General features: G+C 44.0%; 3 protein-coding genes across 3 annotated transcripts; all 3 read left to right on the top strand.

The window, feature by feature from the left end:
• The first annotated feature begins 216 nt into the window (after nucleotides 1–216).
• Nucleotides 217–7058, top strand: LOC137914290 (band 3 anion exchange protein-like). Its single transcript, XM_068757894.1, has 17 exons — nucleotides 217–303; nucleotides 1199–1337; nucleotides 1712–1847; nucleotides 2262–2334; nucleotides 3052–3094; nucleotides 3182–3366; nucleotides 3785–3995; nucleotides 4073–4276; nucleotides 4367–4515; nucleotides 4623–4817; nucleotides 4943–5191; nucleotides 5320–5409; nucleotides 5646–5812; nucleotides 5921–6162; nucleotides 6263–6432; nucleotides 6644–6817; nucleotides 6900–7058. The coding sequence occupies exons 1-17, from the start codon at nucleotides 217–219 to the stop codon at nucleotides 6978–6980; spliced, it is 2595 nt and encodes an 864-aa protein (XP_068613995.1). The 3' UTR covers nucleotides 6981–7058.
• Nucleotides 7059–8579: 1521 nt separating this feature from the next.
• Nucleotides 8580–10693, top strand: LOC137914289 (uncharacterized). Its single transcript, XM_068757893.1, has 6 exons — nucleotides 8580–9422; nucleotides 9805–9875; nucleotides 9942–10043; nucleotides 10114–10267; nucleotides 10372–10479; nucleotides 10569–10693. The coding sequence occupies exons 1-6, from the start codon at nucleotides 8580–8582 to the stop codon at nucleotides 10629–10631; spliced, it is 1341 nt and encodes a 446-aa protein (XP_068613994.1). The 3' UTR covers nucleotides 10632–10693.
• A 1621-nt stretch (nucleotides 10694–12314) lies between these two features.
• Nucleotides 12315–13891, top strand: LOC137914308 (ataxin-7-like protein 3). The gene is made up of 7 exons (XM_068757913.1): nucleotides 12315–12365; nucleotides 12459–12591; nucleotides 12765–12936; nucleotides 13211–13311; nucleotides 13431–13453; nucleotides 13611–13656; nucleotides 13812–13891. The coding sequence occupies exons 1-7, from the start codon at nucleotides 12315–12317 to the stop codon at nucleotides 13889–13891; spliced, it is 606 nt and encodes a 201-aa protein (XP_068614014.1).
• The last annotated feature ends 365 nt before the right edge of the window (nucleotides 13892–14256 follow it).

The following is a 14256-nucleotide window of genomic DNA, read 5'->3' as shown; positions in this document are numbered from 1 at the left end:
ACAAGGAATATATTCGTATTTAACATTATTTACTGTGTTATTCTTAAAGTGTGTCAGCGTTGGTTTGTAACCAGGTCCATTGTGCTCCAGCTGCCTGAAACATCAACACTAACACCAACCCCAGTGCAGAGCATCAGGTAAAAGCACACACACACACACACACACGTACACAGAGACACACACTCCAGGCACACGACATGTATTGATAGTCCAAACATGTCCACAATGAGCCATCAGCCATGTCCATGCTGGAAACTATCAGTGGCCCAGAGCCTGGAGCCTGTGGGCGGCGACGCAGAACAAGTGACATGTTTACCTTTATAGACACAAAATATCACCTGGATGTCGCCTCACACCTGATTCTGATCCATATCCAGAGCAGCAGTGAAGCCAAGTAGCAACAGGAATGGAAACAACTGCTTCATGTAAAATAGAAGTGTCTTTGTGATGTATTGAAATATAAGGATGATCTTATCTGATCCAATCATGAAGGGGCCAGAAGATAAATTCCATCTTTACTGTAACAAATTTCTCATTTCTCAGCGGAAAAGCTGCAGAAAATATTCGATCACCCCAATGTTTATATTTTGACTTTGGATAATCTGATCGGTTTTGGTCCCATGATGACAGCAAGTCAGACAAATATGTTGGAGCAACACAATTAAGAGCATTAAAAACAAACATTAAAATCTGAAATCAATTCTGTAAACTACCGGAGAAGTGCGTAATGGATAGCACATTTCATGTGTTACAAATAAAATATTGCACAACTGACGTCTCATCCCCTCATTGAGTTATCTACATTAGAACTATCAGTTCATCTGGAGGTGACCAGCAGTGATACTGTCACCAGACATAAAGGGCATGTTGACATCTTTTTTGGGTTGCTGCTGAAAAAACACTCATAAGTACTGCAAAAGTTTAAATACATATTGAAAATATGAGTATTTTTAGCATTAAATTCACTTTGGAGTCCAAGTATTTAGAGATTTGCCCCAGTGCTTCGCTACAATAGTGACTTTCACTGACAGCTAGGAAGCAGCAGCTGATAAACACACACTTACGTCACACCTGTGGGTGGTGCGAGCTCGATTTTTCCACCTGCTCCTTCCAGATTTTCACTCTGTGCCTCGAGGACACAAGCATGATTGTGCCTGTGTTCATCTCAATATTTTTGTGTTTGTCTCTGTGCTTTCAGATGGACGTGGACCCGAAGGAGCTGATGAAGGACCAGAAGGACCGATGGGAGGGACACGAGGATGGGGTGTGGGGTTCCTCACACATCTCCTACCTCACCTTCAAGAGCCTCATCCAGTTGCGTCGCAGCATGAACACAGGTCGATCAAATCATTGTCAGCACATTAGAGTACATTTACTCAACTATTTTTCATAAAGTAGATTAAGTATTTGTACTTTGATAGAGTCCGTCTATTTTGTAATGTTGGAGTTCTACTGTACTCCTTTAAGAGGAAAATATTGGATTTACAAAAACCCGACAGATTGAGTTCACTGTTATTTTATGATTGCCATTATTTAAAGTACAATAAATAAATACAAGGGGCATTGCCACAAATTAATATAATCAAATCTCATCCAACTTTCTTCACCAGTATTTAAGTGATGCTTAAACTTTAATGCTTTGATATTTAAGGTCTACCTATATAAAAACTCACAAAACTACTCTCTCTTTTTTACTATTATTCTACAACAGGTGTGACAATTTTCGATCTTGAAGAGCGGACTTTGGCCAGCATGGTAGAAAAGATGGTCAATGAAATGGTTAACAAGAAGGAGATCAGACCCGGCGACCGGGAAGGCGTGCTCAAATCTCTCCTTCAAAACCGCAGGTATCTTCTGAGACATCACCAAACACTGACTCAATCATAAATGACCTACATTTAGGCTTCCAGCCGACGCTGTTATCCAAAGCTGCAAATGACACTGGAAGCTTTCAGTGTCATTCTCAGAGAAAGCTGAACAGAACATAATGCATCAAACCAGTAATTATGAACCTCTGTCTCTGACCACCCTGTCTGTCTGCTTAGGTCTTTATTAAAGGTGAACACTGTCTTGTAGTGAACTCGGTCAGGACATTTGCATGTGCTTGTTCAAATTGGGTTTTTTTTGTCAAATGAAGCCCATTTCAAAGGTATTTAATTTGTTAATAATCACCAAGGATGTTGAAAAACTGCAGGGAATAGATCATCTGTGAATGCGTAATTTCTGTGTAACAGCCAGTGACATGTGTCGTTCCCCCCCAGCAAATCAGACGACCCGGAGAGCCAAGCTCTGACTGAAGGGGCCGACCTGCAGAAATTTTCAGTCAAAGAAAGGGTAACATTTTCCACTCATGTGTGAACCTCTCCTGTCACGATGTCACGATCTGATATTTGCAATGCTGAGATGATGGCAGTCATCGTGAAGTGAAAGCAACTTTGCAAGAATGACATGAGAGAACTTAACTTGTTTTAGAGACTGTTGTTTGGGGGTTTCTGTTGGGCTTCCTATGTTTGTTTTATTTGATTGTGATGCATGTATACTTTCTAATAATTATTGAATACTGGAAAAATTGCATGTTGGATCTTTTTTCAGCTTTATAGGTTGCAAAAAACAAAGTGAAAAATAAATTTGCTTTTTTACAAACAGTATATTATTTACTGATTGTAATTTCACACATGCAAAATATTTAAATACTTTATCTAAACCTGCAGCTGCTCTTATATAATGATATACAAACAATGACCTTCAGTATTTTAAATGCATGTAAATTTGATGAACGTTTGATGAAAAGTTGCACATTTAATGTAAGGTTTTTTTCGGTTATGTCACTTTAATGTGAATAAATCAAATCGATTAAACATAGTGTCATCTAAATGCTCTATTATTATATAATTTAAACACATTGACTCAACATAACACAAAAAAAATCCCATTAAATTTGACCATTTAATATAAATTAACACATTTAACTGTTTTATTTTTTTAAAGATGCTTCAGTAATGTGAGGATGGGAAGGTCTTACTCGCGTCTGTTTATTCTCTTTTCCTTCAGACGGATGAATCCGACCGTGTGGAGGCCTCCATGGTGCTCGTGGGTGAGCTCGCGTCTGCATTGTTTGCTTGAATGTTTCCATGTTTTTCTTTCCATTCAAGAGTTTGACATTTCTGTCTGTTTGAACCAGGAGCTTTGGACTTCCTGGAAAGACCCACAGTAACATTTGTGCACCTGAAGGAACCTACAGTTCTCGAGTCTGCCTTGGAGACCCCAATGGCTGTACGCTTTGTCTTTGTCATGGTGGGCCCCAGCAAGGCTGACATGAACTACCACGAGACTGGCCGCGCAATGGCCGCCCTAATGGCGGATAAAGTGAGTCAGCTTTCTTTCTTTTTTACAGGCCTGGATATGTGTGAGCAGCGACACAGTAACAGAACTCAAAACTATTATTTTGCATTTTCATGTTCAGTTTTTGATGCAGAAATCCAAGAGTCTGAAGTCATGTGGAGACTAAACCTGAGTAGCTTTAATAAACAAATTAATAATATATTAATAATTAATAATAATAAACATTTCTATTAATGCATCTATGTTTTGTTGAGTGGAGCACTATCGCTAATAGAATTTACCTCTGGGATCAATAAAATATTCTGATTCTAATTAACAAATTAGTCCAATTTTAATACTTTGTTAATGTAAGATGAGCTAAATGTAGTTAAACTTAACTACTGTTGTCTGGTATAAATTCAGTCATCAAGTTTCTATACCACTTGGACTACGTCCATCCCAGGTGTTCAATCAAGCAGCCTCTAAGGCAAAGAGTACCCGCGAGCTGACGGACGCCGTGGCCGACTTTACGGACTGCAGCGTCGTCATTCCGCCGACTGAAATCCAGAACGAAGAGACGCTCACCTCTATAATCAGATTCCAGAAGAAGCTGCTGAAAGGCAGGCTGCAATCTTCCAGTCCACCGCCTTGCCAGGAATCCAAGCCTCATCAGGGTGAGAATATTACACATCTAAAAACGGTCCCTTTTTTTGATTAGATTGTCGCATTGACGTTATCTCCCCCCCCCCAGTTTCCGACTCTGCTGCGCCTCCACCTGATGACCCGTTGTCCCGGACTGGTCGACCGTTTGGCGGTATGATTCGAGACATGAAGAAACGCTACAAGCACTACAAGACTGACATCACAGACGCTCTCAATGCCCAAGTCCTCGCTGCCGTCATCTTCATCTACTTTGCTGCCCTGTCACCGGCCATCACCTTCGGAGGATTGCTCGGTACGTGTGCTAAATTCTTTCAGATGTGGTACAGTTGTTTTACGTGACAGATTCTGTAATAAAATATTGTTTTCATCTTTGCTACTACAGCTGAAAAGGTGGACGGTATGATGGGCGTTTCAGAACTCCTGATCTCCACCAGCATTCAGGGGATCATCTTCTGCTTTGTTGCAGCCCAGCCCATCCTGGTGATCGGCTTCTCCGGTCCTCTCTTAGTGTTTGAGGAGGCCTTCTTCGCCGTATGTTGCGCAGTGAACCGTATCCGCATGTCCGTCAATTATAATTGTGCTTGGTTTATCCATATGATCACACTGAACTCAACCCATCCTCTTCTTCCTTCATTCAGTTCTGCCAGACTCAGGGCATTGAGTATATCGTAGGGAGGGTCTGGGTTGGAGTGTGGCTGGTTGTCATAGTTGTGGTGGTTGTGGCCTTTGAGGGCAGCTTCCTGGTGCGTTTCATGTCACGCTTTACGCAGGAAATCTTCTCCATCCTTATCTCCCTCATCTTCATCTACGAAACCTTTGCCAAGCTAGCAAGGGTAAACCCATCTTCACCCAATTCACATACTTCATCCCTCCGAATAAATAATAGATATATTAAATGTTTGTCATTATATTGCATTTTCTCATATCCATTTTTCATCTCTCCTGTTTTTCTCTTTAGACATTTCAGGCCCACCCATTGATCATGAATTATGATCACGTGAATTCAACTCTAGAAAACCCCTGGCACCCAAAGGTGGTGGAGACACTCGTGTATGACAATGCCACCAGCAACACAACAGTTGTCGTCCACACCATTAAACCGCCTTACCCCAACACAGCCCTGCTGTCCATGTGCCTCATGTTGGGCTGCTTCTTTATTGCTTTCTTTCTGCGACAGTTCAAAAACGGCACTTTCCTTCCTGGAAAGGTGAGTTGTAGGAGATTATGTAAAAAACCTCTTCCTAATTACGCAGAAACTCGGGATCCTCATTTGCCAGCCATTTCATTCAAAGTTCAAACTTTTAAATTATGTTTCTTTGTGTCGCTGCTTAACAGATCAGACGTTTAATTGGGGACTTTGGTGTGCCCATTTCCATTTTCCTCATGATTGTCGTGGACTACGGCATTCAGGACGCCTACACACAGGTTAGTTCATTAGTCTCATTTTCCAAAGCCCAGTTCATGCAAATATTTCTGATTACATTTTAAAGTAGACATTTGTATTTTGACTTTAATCAATTATCAAGTGCCCATTTAAGCTGTTTCATGAGGCATTACTGTTCTCAAAACATGTTCAGCATATTTATGGAATCTTATTTTTAAGATGGCCATTGAAGAATTATGAAACCAGAATTAAAGATTGAAAAAAAATCATTTTACAGAAACTAGTGGTTCCCAAAGGTCTGATGGTGTCCAACCCAGCCAAAAGAGGCTGGCTCATCAACCCCTTTGGAGAGCATGAGACTTTCCCTGTGTGGTTGATGTTTGCATCCTGTGTCCCGGCTTTACTCGTCTTCATTCTGATCTTTCTGGAGTCTCAGATTACAACGTGCGTCAACAATATTCACTCGGTGATTTGTCACATACACATTTGTCAGTGCCAGAAGATATATTTCCCGGGTTAACTCATTTTGACTCATATTGCATCCATTAACAGGCTCATTATCAGCAAACCTGAGAGGAAGATGGTCAAAGGATCTGGATTCCACTTTGATTTGCTGATTTTAGTCACCATGGGAGGATTCAGTGCAATATTCGGCCTGCCGTGGCTCAGTGCTGCCACGGTTCGATCCGTCACCCACGCCAATGCCCTCACCGTCATGAGCAAAGGACCAAAGCCTGTGATTGAGAAGGTGATGGAGCAGAGGATCAGTGGCATTCTGGTGGCACTGCTGGTCGGTACGTGCTATTTAACGATCCCATCCTATCCCATCATTTCTCTGCATGTCTGGAAATCTAAAGGTGTGTCCTCACCATGTGACTCCACATCTGCTTTAAGGTGTATCCATTTTCATGGAGCCGATCCTGAAGTTGATTCCCATGTCGGCTTTGTTCGGGATCTTTCTTTACATGGGAGTTACCTCACTCAGTGGCATCCAGCTGTGGGATCGCATGCTGCTTCTGCTCATCCCAAAGAAATACCATCCTGATGAACCCTACGCGACCAGAGTAAGACTCTCAGGATTGTAGGATAAACAAAATACAAATGCATATAAAAAAAATACTTGATGATGTGATATGATCATTTCATTCATATAATATATGAATATTAGTAATCTTATTATTGTCTCAAGCGCTGGTCACTAAAATAATCACAAACCAAAAATGTTGTGAAGTTCTCTGTAATTACACAACTAACACATCTACATGTTGGCTTCAGGTGAGCACAGGACGAATGCACTTCTTCACGCTCATCCAGATAGTGTGCCTAATCATTCTGTGGATTATAAAATCCAGTCCAGCATCCCTGGCACTTCCCTTCATCCTCATCCTCACCGTCCCTCTACGCGTGCTCATGACTGGGCGTCTTTTCACTCAGCTGGAAATGAAATGTGTAAGCGGTTAATTCATTTCATTTCTGAAAGGGGGCGTGGAACGTGTGCGTTTTACCACTAATTGTCTTCTATCTGTTTTAGTTGGATTCTGATGACGCCAAAGTGACTTTCGAGGAGAAACCGGGACAGGATGTATACTATGAAACTCAGATGCCATTGTAGATGTCATCTTATTTGAACAAAGAATATTTAATTGTTGTTCAAAACACAGATTTGTGCTCATAGGTAAATGGGTAGAGGTGTGGATTGTGTATTTTTGAAGAAGATACAGATGTTACATCTTTATAGTAAAAACTGTTTGTCAAACATTCCTGAGGAGTTTCCAGCAATTACACATTGTTGTTGTTTATTTCATCATGTTGTATTGTTTCAAATGCCTTGTGCTTTACATCACTAAAGCTGGAACTATTCAGAAACATGTTTTTACAAAACTGAACAAAAATAAAGAAAAGATTCAGGATTCCAGATTCTTTATTGTCATTATGCTAACATAATAAAATCGTGTGAAGGCCCACGGTTTAAGGCACACATAGGTACATAAAGGAAATACAAAATCTCTCTTAAAACAACGATATATATATACACATCAGAGAGATTGAGACAGAGAATCAAGCAAACAGTGCAAAACAGCAACAGCAGCACAGTGGGACAGGCACAGAGCGTCCATTCCGAGTCCCAGATCACCACAGGGGAACGACTGCTTTCCCCGCGCTGGGGAAGAAGTTGTTCCTGAGCCTCGTAGTGCTGCTTCTTATTGTCCTGAACCGCCTCCCTGATGGGAGCGGGACAAACAGTTTGTGGCCCGGGTGGGTGGGGTCTGTGGAGATGCGTCTGGCCCTCCTCTGGACTCTGGAGGTGTAAACTGAGTCCAAATCAGGCAGACGGTGACCCACAATCCTGAGCTGTCCTCACCACCCGGGATAGGTCCTTCCTGTCCTGCGCCGTGCAGCTGCCGTACCACACGGTCGCACTGAGACACAGGATGCTCTCTATCGTGGCCCGGTAGAAGTTTGCAAGCAGCACAGAGGAGAGTCCAGCCCGCTTCAGCTTCCTGAGGAAGAAGAGCCGTTGCTGGGCCTTCTTCACCAGGTGTCTGGTGTTGAGTGCCCAGGAGAGGTCAGAGGAGATGTGGATGCCCAGGAATTTAATGTTCTGCAAATTTACAGATGAAAATGCAAATATTATAAATACAATGATTTTTGAATACCTTTTTTTTAAAACATGAAACATACATGAAATAATCATGAAATAAAATAATGAAAACAATGCTTAAGGTTGTAGGGTAGTGCAAAAATCATGTATTTCCAGGTAACCTTACTATGAATGCAATGTTGAATCATGCCCTGCATACATTATATTTTTTATTGTATTTATTTTTTATAATATTTAATATGAGATCAACCCATTTTTGTATTTATCTACTTAAATTTAAATTATCAGGCGGGTTGGGGGGGGGGGGGGGGTTAATCCAGGTGACACCTTTCCAGTTCATCTAATCGCCTGTTCGAAATGATAGTACACAATAAAGTGAAATACCAACTCCAACCACTAGGCGGACACACCAGTGAGTATATCAACAGGAAGTACAATATATAGAAGGGAGACTAAGAGAAAAGCTACGACCGGGGAAGTTTTCATTCAAGAGTTTGCTAATGAGGAGCAGTTTCTTTTGAATTTACTAACATAACATGGTACCGGGAGTGTTCAAACTCAAGTATGGAAAGTGTTAAGCCGCCTGAACATCTGAATTGGACTAGAAACATGGACTGCGAGTGGAGAACGTTCAAGCAGCGGTTCACGCTCTACCTGCAGGCCGTCGGGCTGGACGACAAGCCCGACGCGCGGAAGATCGCGATGCTTCTCACCGTGGCGGGGGCTCGGGCGGTGGAGGCCTTCAACACGTTCGTGTTCGACAGAGAAGAGGACAAGGCGGACTACGACGCGGTCGTGACGAAGTTCGACGAACATTGGTCGCCGAAGAAGAGCGAGGCGTTCACGCGGTACGTGTTCCGCTCGCGCGTACAAAGGGCGGCGGAGAGCTTCGGCGCGTTCGTGACGGACTTGAAGCTGAAAGCGGAGGCGTGTAACTTCGGACAGCTGCGAGAGTCGATGATCCGCGACCAGATTGTGTTCGGAATAAACGACGAACGAGTGAGGGAGAGATTGCTGCTGGAAATGGAGCTTACTTTAGCCGGTGCCATAAAAATGTGCCATGCTAACGAGCTAGCTCGGCAACATCAAAAGACGCTCGGTGAGCCGAGGAAAGAAGAAGGGGGAGGAGGAGGAGGAGGAGGCGTCGCTGTGGCAACGGTGTCAGGAATGACGCTCAGGTACAGAAAATCAATAAACGAGCAACAGGAAGGCACAGAAGAGTTTACGTGCGAAAGATGTGGATCCCGACACGCACGTAAACATTGCCCAGCGTCCGGAAATGGCCTCCGGGCTGATGTCAAACAGGAAGAGGCTGAACAGTTAATAACAAACAATGTGGAGCAGGACACGTGGAACGGGCCATTGTATATAAAAGAGGAAGTCATTCCTGTCAAAGTGGAAACGGAGACCGAAGACGACTTGACGGTTGAACGTGACGTCAGACCCATGAAGGTAAACGCCGCACCTTCATCCCGGTGAGGGTAGAAGCCGATGATGGAGGGTAAATCCACGCAGAGGGGAAGCTCGGAGACGGAGGACATCAGCTTGTGTTTGTTGTTGTTGTTGTTGTTGTTGTTGTTGTTCCAGATGGAAATAACTCGATTCGCTTCAGTGAGTGACTCGTTTAAACTCCATTCAGTAAAAAGAATCGAGGTGGCTACACTAAATATATCAGCAGGGAGTACAATATATACAAGAAATATATATATATATACAATATATAAGAAAGAGCCCCGAGCGAGTACTTTTTCCTTTATTGAGTTTGCTAACAAAGCGCCTGTTCAGAGAGTTTTTCTTCTTTAAGGCAATAACGTTGTTCTGCTCGTACATCCAGATTCAGGAGCTCCCGGCGGTGAGCGTCCATGAAAGGGTGGAAAAGCGTGGAGACGTTCAGTTTGTCATGCTGTAAGTAACGGACAGAAGATGGCCTCGCTTCGTTTCTCTGCTCTAATGCCTGTCGTCTCCGTGAAGGAATGGACAGCCGTTCTACTTTGTCCCGCATTCTGTGATTCCCGCCGTTGCTGCTGCTGCTGCTGCTCCTCCAGCAAAACCCGCTAAAGCCAAGTCAAAAACGTAAGTTCGCTCTCTGCCGTGTTTTCATCCCGCTGCCGTCTGGTAACTTGAGCTCTCTCGTGTGTCGCAGGAATCGTTCCAACAAGAAGTCGGACGGCTGTCATCCGTACGTGAAGAAGCCGCCAAACGCCTTCATGCAGTTCCTGAATGAGCAAAGGCCGCACGTGGACCTCAGCATCCGGCTCCTGGGGAACGGGGCCGTGAACGCGGCTCTGGGGCAGAAGGTGAAACCTTTAGTTTCTGGATGTTTTTTACGCTCGCATTTAAAACATCTCGCCGGGGTGCGGGATGCGTCCTGACTGACTTGTCCGTTGTCTTCTGTCCGCAGTGGAAGTCGCTGTCGCAGGAGCAGCAGGATGTATATTACACAAAAGCTAAACAAGACAAAGAACTCCACGAGCAGCAGCACCCAGAATGGTCGGCGAGCGATAACTATGTAAGCAGAGACGCGCGCCTCGTGCTCCACAACATCCCCGTTTGTCTTGAGCTGAGATCTGATGAAACGTCATGTTTGCTTCTGTGCAGGGCACGAAGAGGAAGAGGAGCAGAGACAGAAAGCGCTCAGACCTCAGTCATTCATCTGCTTGAAAATGACATTATTATTGTTGTTATCCTGATAAAAAGAAAATTAAAAAAATTTGAAAACGCTACATTTTTGTTTTTACTCACATTATTCATCAGCTGCGTTCAAAGAGCTGAAACTTTTTCCATATTCAAAAGAACATTTCTCTCAAATGTTGTTCATAAGTCCATCTAAATCTGTGTTGGTTTACGTGGAAGCATTTAGTTACGCCTGGAATAGTTAGCAGGCCTGAGGGTGTAGATGCCACTGATGTCTGATGCTGAGACGTTAGTGCATAGTGGTTACATCCAAAGACAAGTAATGTAGGATTTACCATTCAGAATGAAACTGGGAGCATCCAGGAATCTGGAAGAAGGTCCCAAGTAACAGGTTTGTCTGATGAAGAGGAAGAACAGGAAGCGTAAGTAACCATCAGCCCTGACCGATATATTTAGTTTGTGCCTGTTTGTGTCATCTCTTCTGTATGAATGCTGATGTGTACTTCCTCTGTTGGTTGGTTACTGTGGACAAGAGAGGGCGGGGGGGTGGGAAACGTATAACCAAGGCAACGAATAAAGAGACGAGATGAAACGAACAACACAAAGAACAAATTGGAAAGGGTTGTAATGTAACATGAGATGAAATGGAAAATGGGAGCAGAACAGAGGATTGTTGCTCTGGAAGAATCAGGACTCCTTTTTGAGATATTTATGGGTGTTGGCTGAGGTGTGAACATCAGAGTGACATCAAACGGCTGCTGCCTAAAGCATATTTCTAATAGCCACGTTTTGAGTTTGTAAATGTTTGAGGCAATTCTCTGTCTGAAACGTGACCAAAATAAGTTTCAAATCTTATTCGTATTCTCCCTGGGAAATGTCTTTCACCTTGATTTCGCACCAACAACCAAGTCCAGGCTCCTCTCAGGCATTAATCAGGAATAAGATTATGAAGGCTGCTTCTCCTCCTCCTGCCTGCGCGCCCCTGGTGACGCGCGTTCACATCGATGAGTAGCCGCTCGGCGGAAACCCGGTGCAGCGATCGATTGTTACTGTCTGATCTCTGTGATGTAAAGATGGATGCCTTCCCAAATAGGTAAATAAACACAATTAGCCATTCGATGCGCCGTGATGGCGGCGTCCGTCGACAGGAGACTTTCCTCCGGGACTTCGGGGCTAGTTCTGCGTCCTTCGCGGTGCGTCTGAGGCGCTGAGAGGCGAACAGCCGCAGTGCAGTCGCGGTGTTGAGTTCAGGGACCAGGCTCGCCGGAGCGTTAGTAAAATGAAACTTAACCCACCTGCGGGCGTGGAATGAGCCGAGTCCTGCGTATTTGTGACGGTAATGTGCTCGCTTTACCCGCGGGAGGGGGGGGGGGGGGGGCTTTTAACCTCTGTTGGAGCCCCCCCTGGCACGTTCAGTTCCTCCAGTCATAGCCGCGCTCTTTGTTTTCTCCGGCCAGGTCTGAGCTCAGCGACTCTTCATTGGACGGGAACGCTCGCTCTTTCTATTGTGTGTTATTCTCAGGTTATAAACGTGGGACGCGTCTCCCTGGCAGCGTTCCAACGCGCACTAGCCACACCGCACGCAAGGCATCAAGCGCCTCGGCAAGAATCAAAACGTCTTTTCCTCCCCTTTTCTTTGCAGCCCTGTTCTGTCCGACGCTTCAGCATGACCGACCACAGCAGCGTCGGCTCGTCTGCTAGCTCTGGCAAATGAAAATGGAGGAGGTTTCAATGTCCAGCCTGGACAACAGCAAGCTGGAGGTACAGTTGAGCAAAGTACGTGGCTTTGGAAATGCAGATTGCATCTGCAGACAGTGGTCTGACCGGTGTCTCTCTGTCCCCTGTCCCTGCCAGGGCCTGGCGCAGGACATCCTGTCTGACCTGGTCGAGGACGCGTGCCTGGGTCTCTGCTTTGAGGTCCACAGGGCTGTCAAGCAGGGCTATTTCTTCCTGGATGACACGGACCAAGAAAGCATGAGAGGCTTTGGTGAGGACAAAGTCTACATTAAAAACACAATACAATTCAACCACCCTTACCCACTTGGTGATGATCGGTTCATATTAATGACAGCAGTGGAAAGAAGTTTGTATTTTGAGCTCCAGGACTGTTCCTTGGTGATTATGAAGCAGGACAGTCGATTCATCTGTTGACATTTTCAGAAATTGTGGACCAGCCAGGATTGGACGTGTTTGGCCAGGTGTACAACCAGTGGAAGAACAAGGAGTGCGTGTGTCCGAACTGCAACCGAAGCATTGCTGCCTCGCGTTTTGCCCCGCACCTCGAAAAATGCCTCGGGATGGGACGCAACAGCAGCCGCATAGCCAATCGCAGGTGAGACGGCTTAGAGATGGATTTTTGACATTTGTCCTGCAAGAGCAATAAAACTCATCCTTTTACAACGAGCATGATGACACAATTATGAAAGTATTTGTTGTAAATTGTAGTATTAATCTTGTGGTGGCACATTAATCATCACGTTATTCTCCTTGTCCGTATAGTACACAAAGTAAGCGCAACAGACATCTCAAAATCCAGTTTTAACAAAGAAAGTATTTGTTTTATAATCCAGCCGTTATTAGCAGCACCATTGTGTAATCTCCTACAGAATAGTCACTGGTAACAACGCCAACAACAAGTCGGAGAGCGACCAAGAGGACAACGATGACGTCAATGATAACGACTGGTCTTACGGGGCAGAAAAGAAAGGTATTGATGCAGCTTCTTGCCTCTTCATCGGGACGCTCGATGCCGATTGACGCGATCAAATGAAGTTGAGCACACGTTAGATTAGTGTAACCTGAAATGTTCTGACTTTCTTTCTAAAGCAAAGAAAAGAAAATCTGATAAGGTACGTTCCTATTCTCAATATTAAAATCAAAAATGATTAGCAGAACAAACGTGGGGAGTTTTATGCTGTTTAATTGTCAGAAACGCATTAAAAAAAATATTCATTCATTTTGATTTGTCCACTCGACGAAAGAAAACATTTTGATTTCCCATCTCAGAACCCAAACTCGCCCAGAAGATCCAAATCATTCAAGCATAAGAACAGTAAGTTAAAGAATCCTTAACCTTATTTTTTGTTTTGTCTTTTCAGCAGTTTGTACTTTATGTACTTCAAATATTTAGAACATCAACTTCAAGAAAGCCTTCCCTGAATCTCTGTACTCATCTTGTGAAATCCAACCCCCTGTTTATTCCCACAGACATGATGGGTCCCAGACGTCGCATTGACAACCAGGAAAGCCCTCGCATGCTGATGAAAGACGAGACATTCCCTCAATGAGGCTCTCTGCCACGAACAAACATTGTCCTACCATTGTGTGTGTGTGTGTGTGTGTACATTCAAACGTACCCACACACACACGCGCACACACACACACACACACACACACGAAGGCCGAGAACAATTCCCTTTGGTCTTTATGTGAAATCGATGGACGTTGATGTTGTAGGTGACATTTATGATGCTTTCCTGCGCCGCAGAAGCAGGTCCAGACCTCCCTTTCTATACTTGACAGATTTTTCTTTCTTTCATAAAATCATCTGAGACTCATTTTCTTTTTCTTTTTTTTTGTTAATTTTGTTTCAGGTTTTTTTGGGGGGGGGGTTGTATCATCGTATGTGATTCTCAACGCGCAGAAGTTGATT

The sequence above is a fragment of the Brachionichthys hirsutus genome, unplaced genomic scaffold, assembly GCF_040956055.1.
Source record: "Brachionichthys hirsutus isolate HB-005 unplaced genomic scaffold, CSIRO-AGI_Bhir_v1 contig_862, whole genome shotgun sequence".
Lineage (NCBI taxonomy): Eukaryota > Metazoa > Chordata > Actinopteri > Lophiiformes > Brachionichthyidae > Brachionichthys > Brachionichthys hirsutus.
This window is presented reverse-complemented; position numbering and strand designations above follow the sequence as displayed.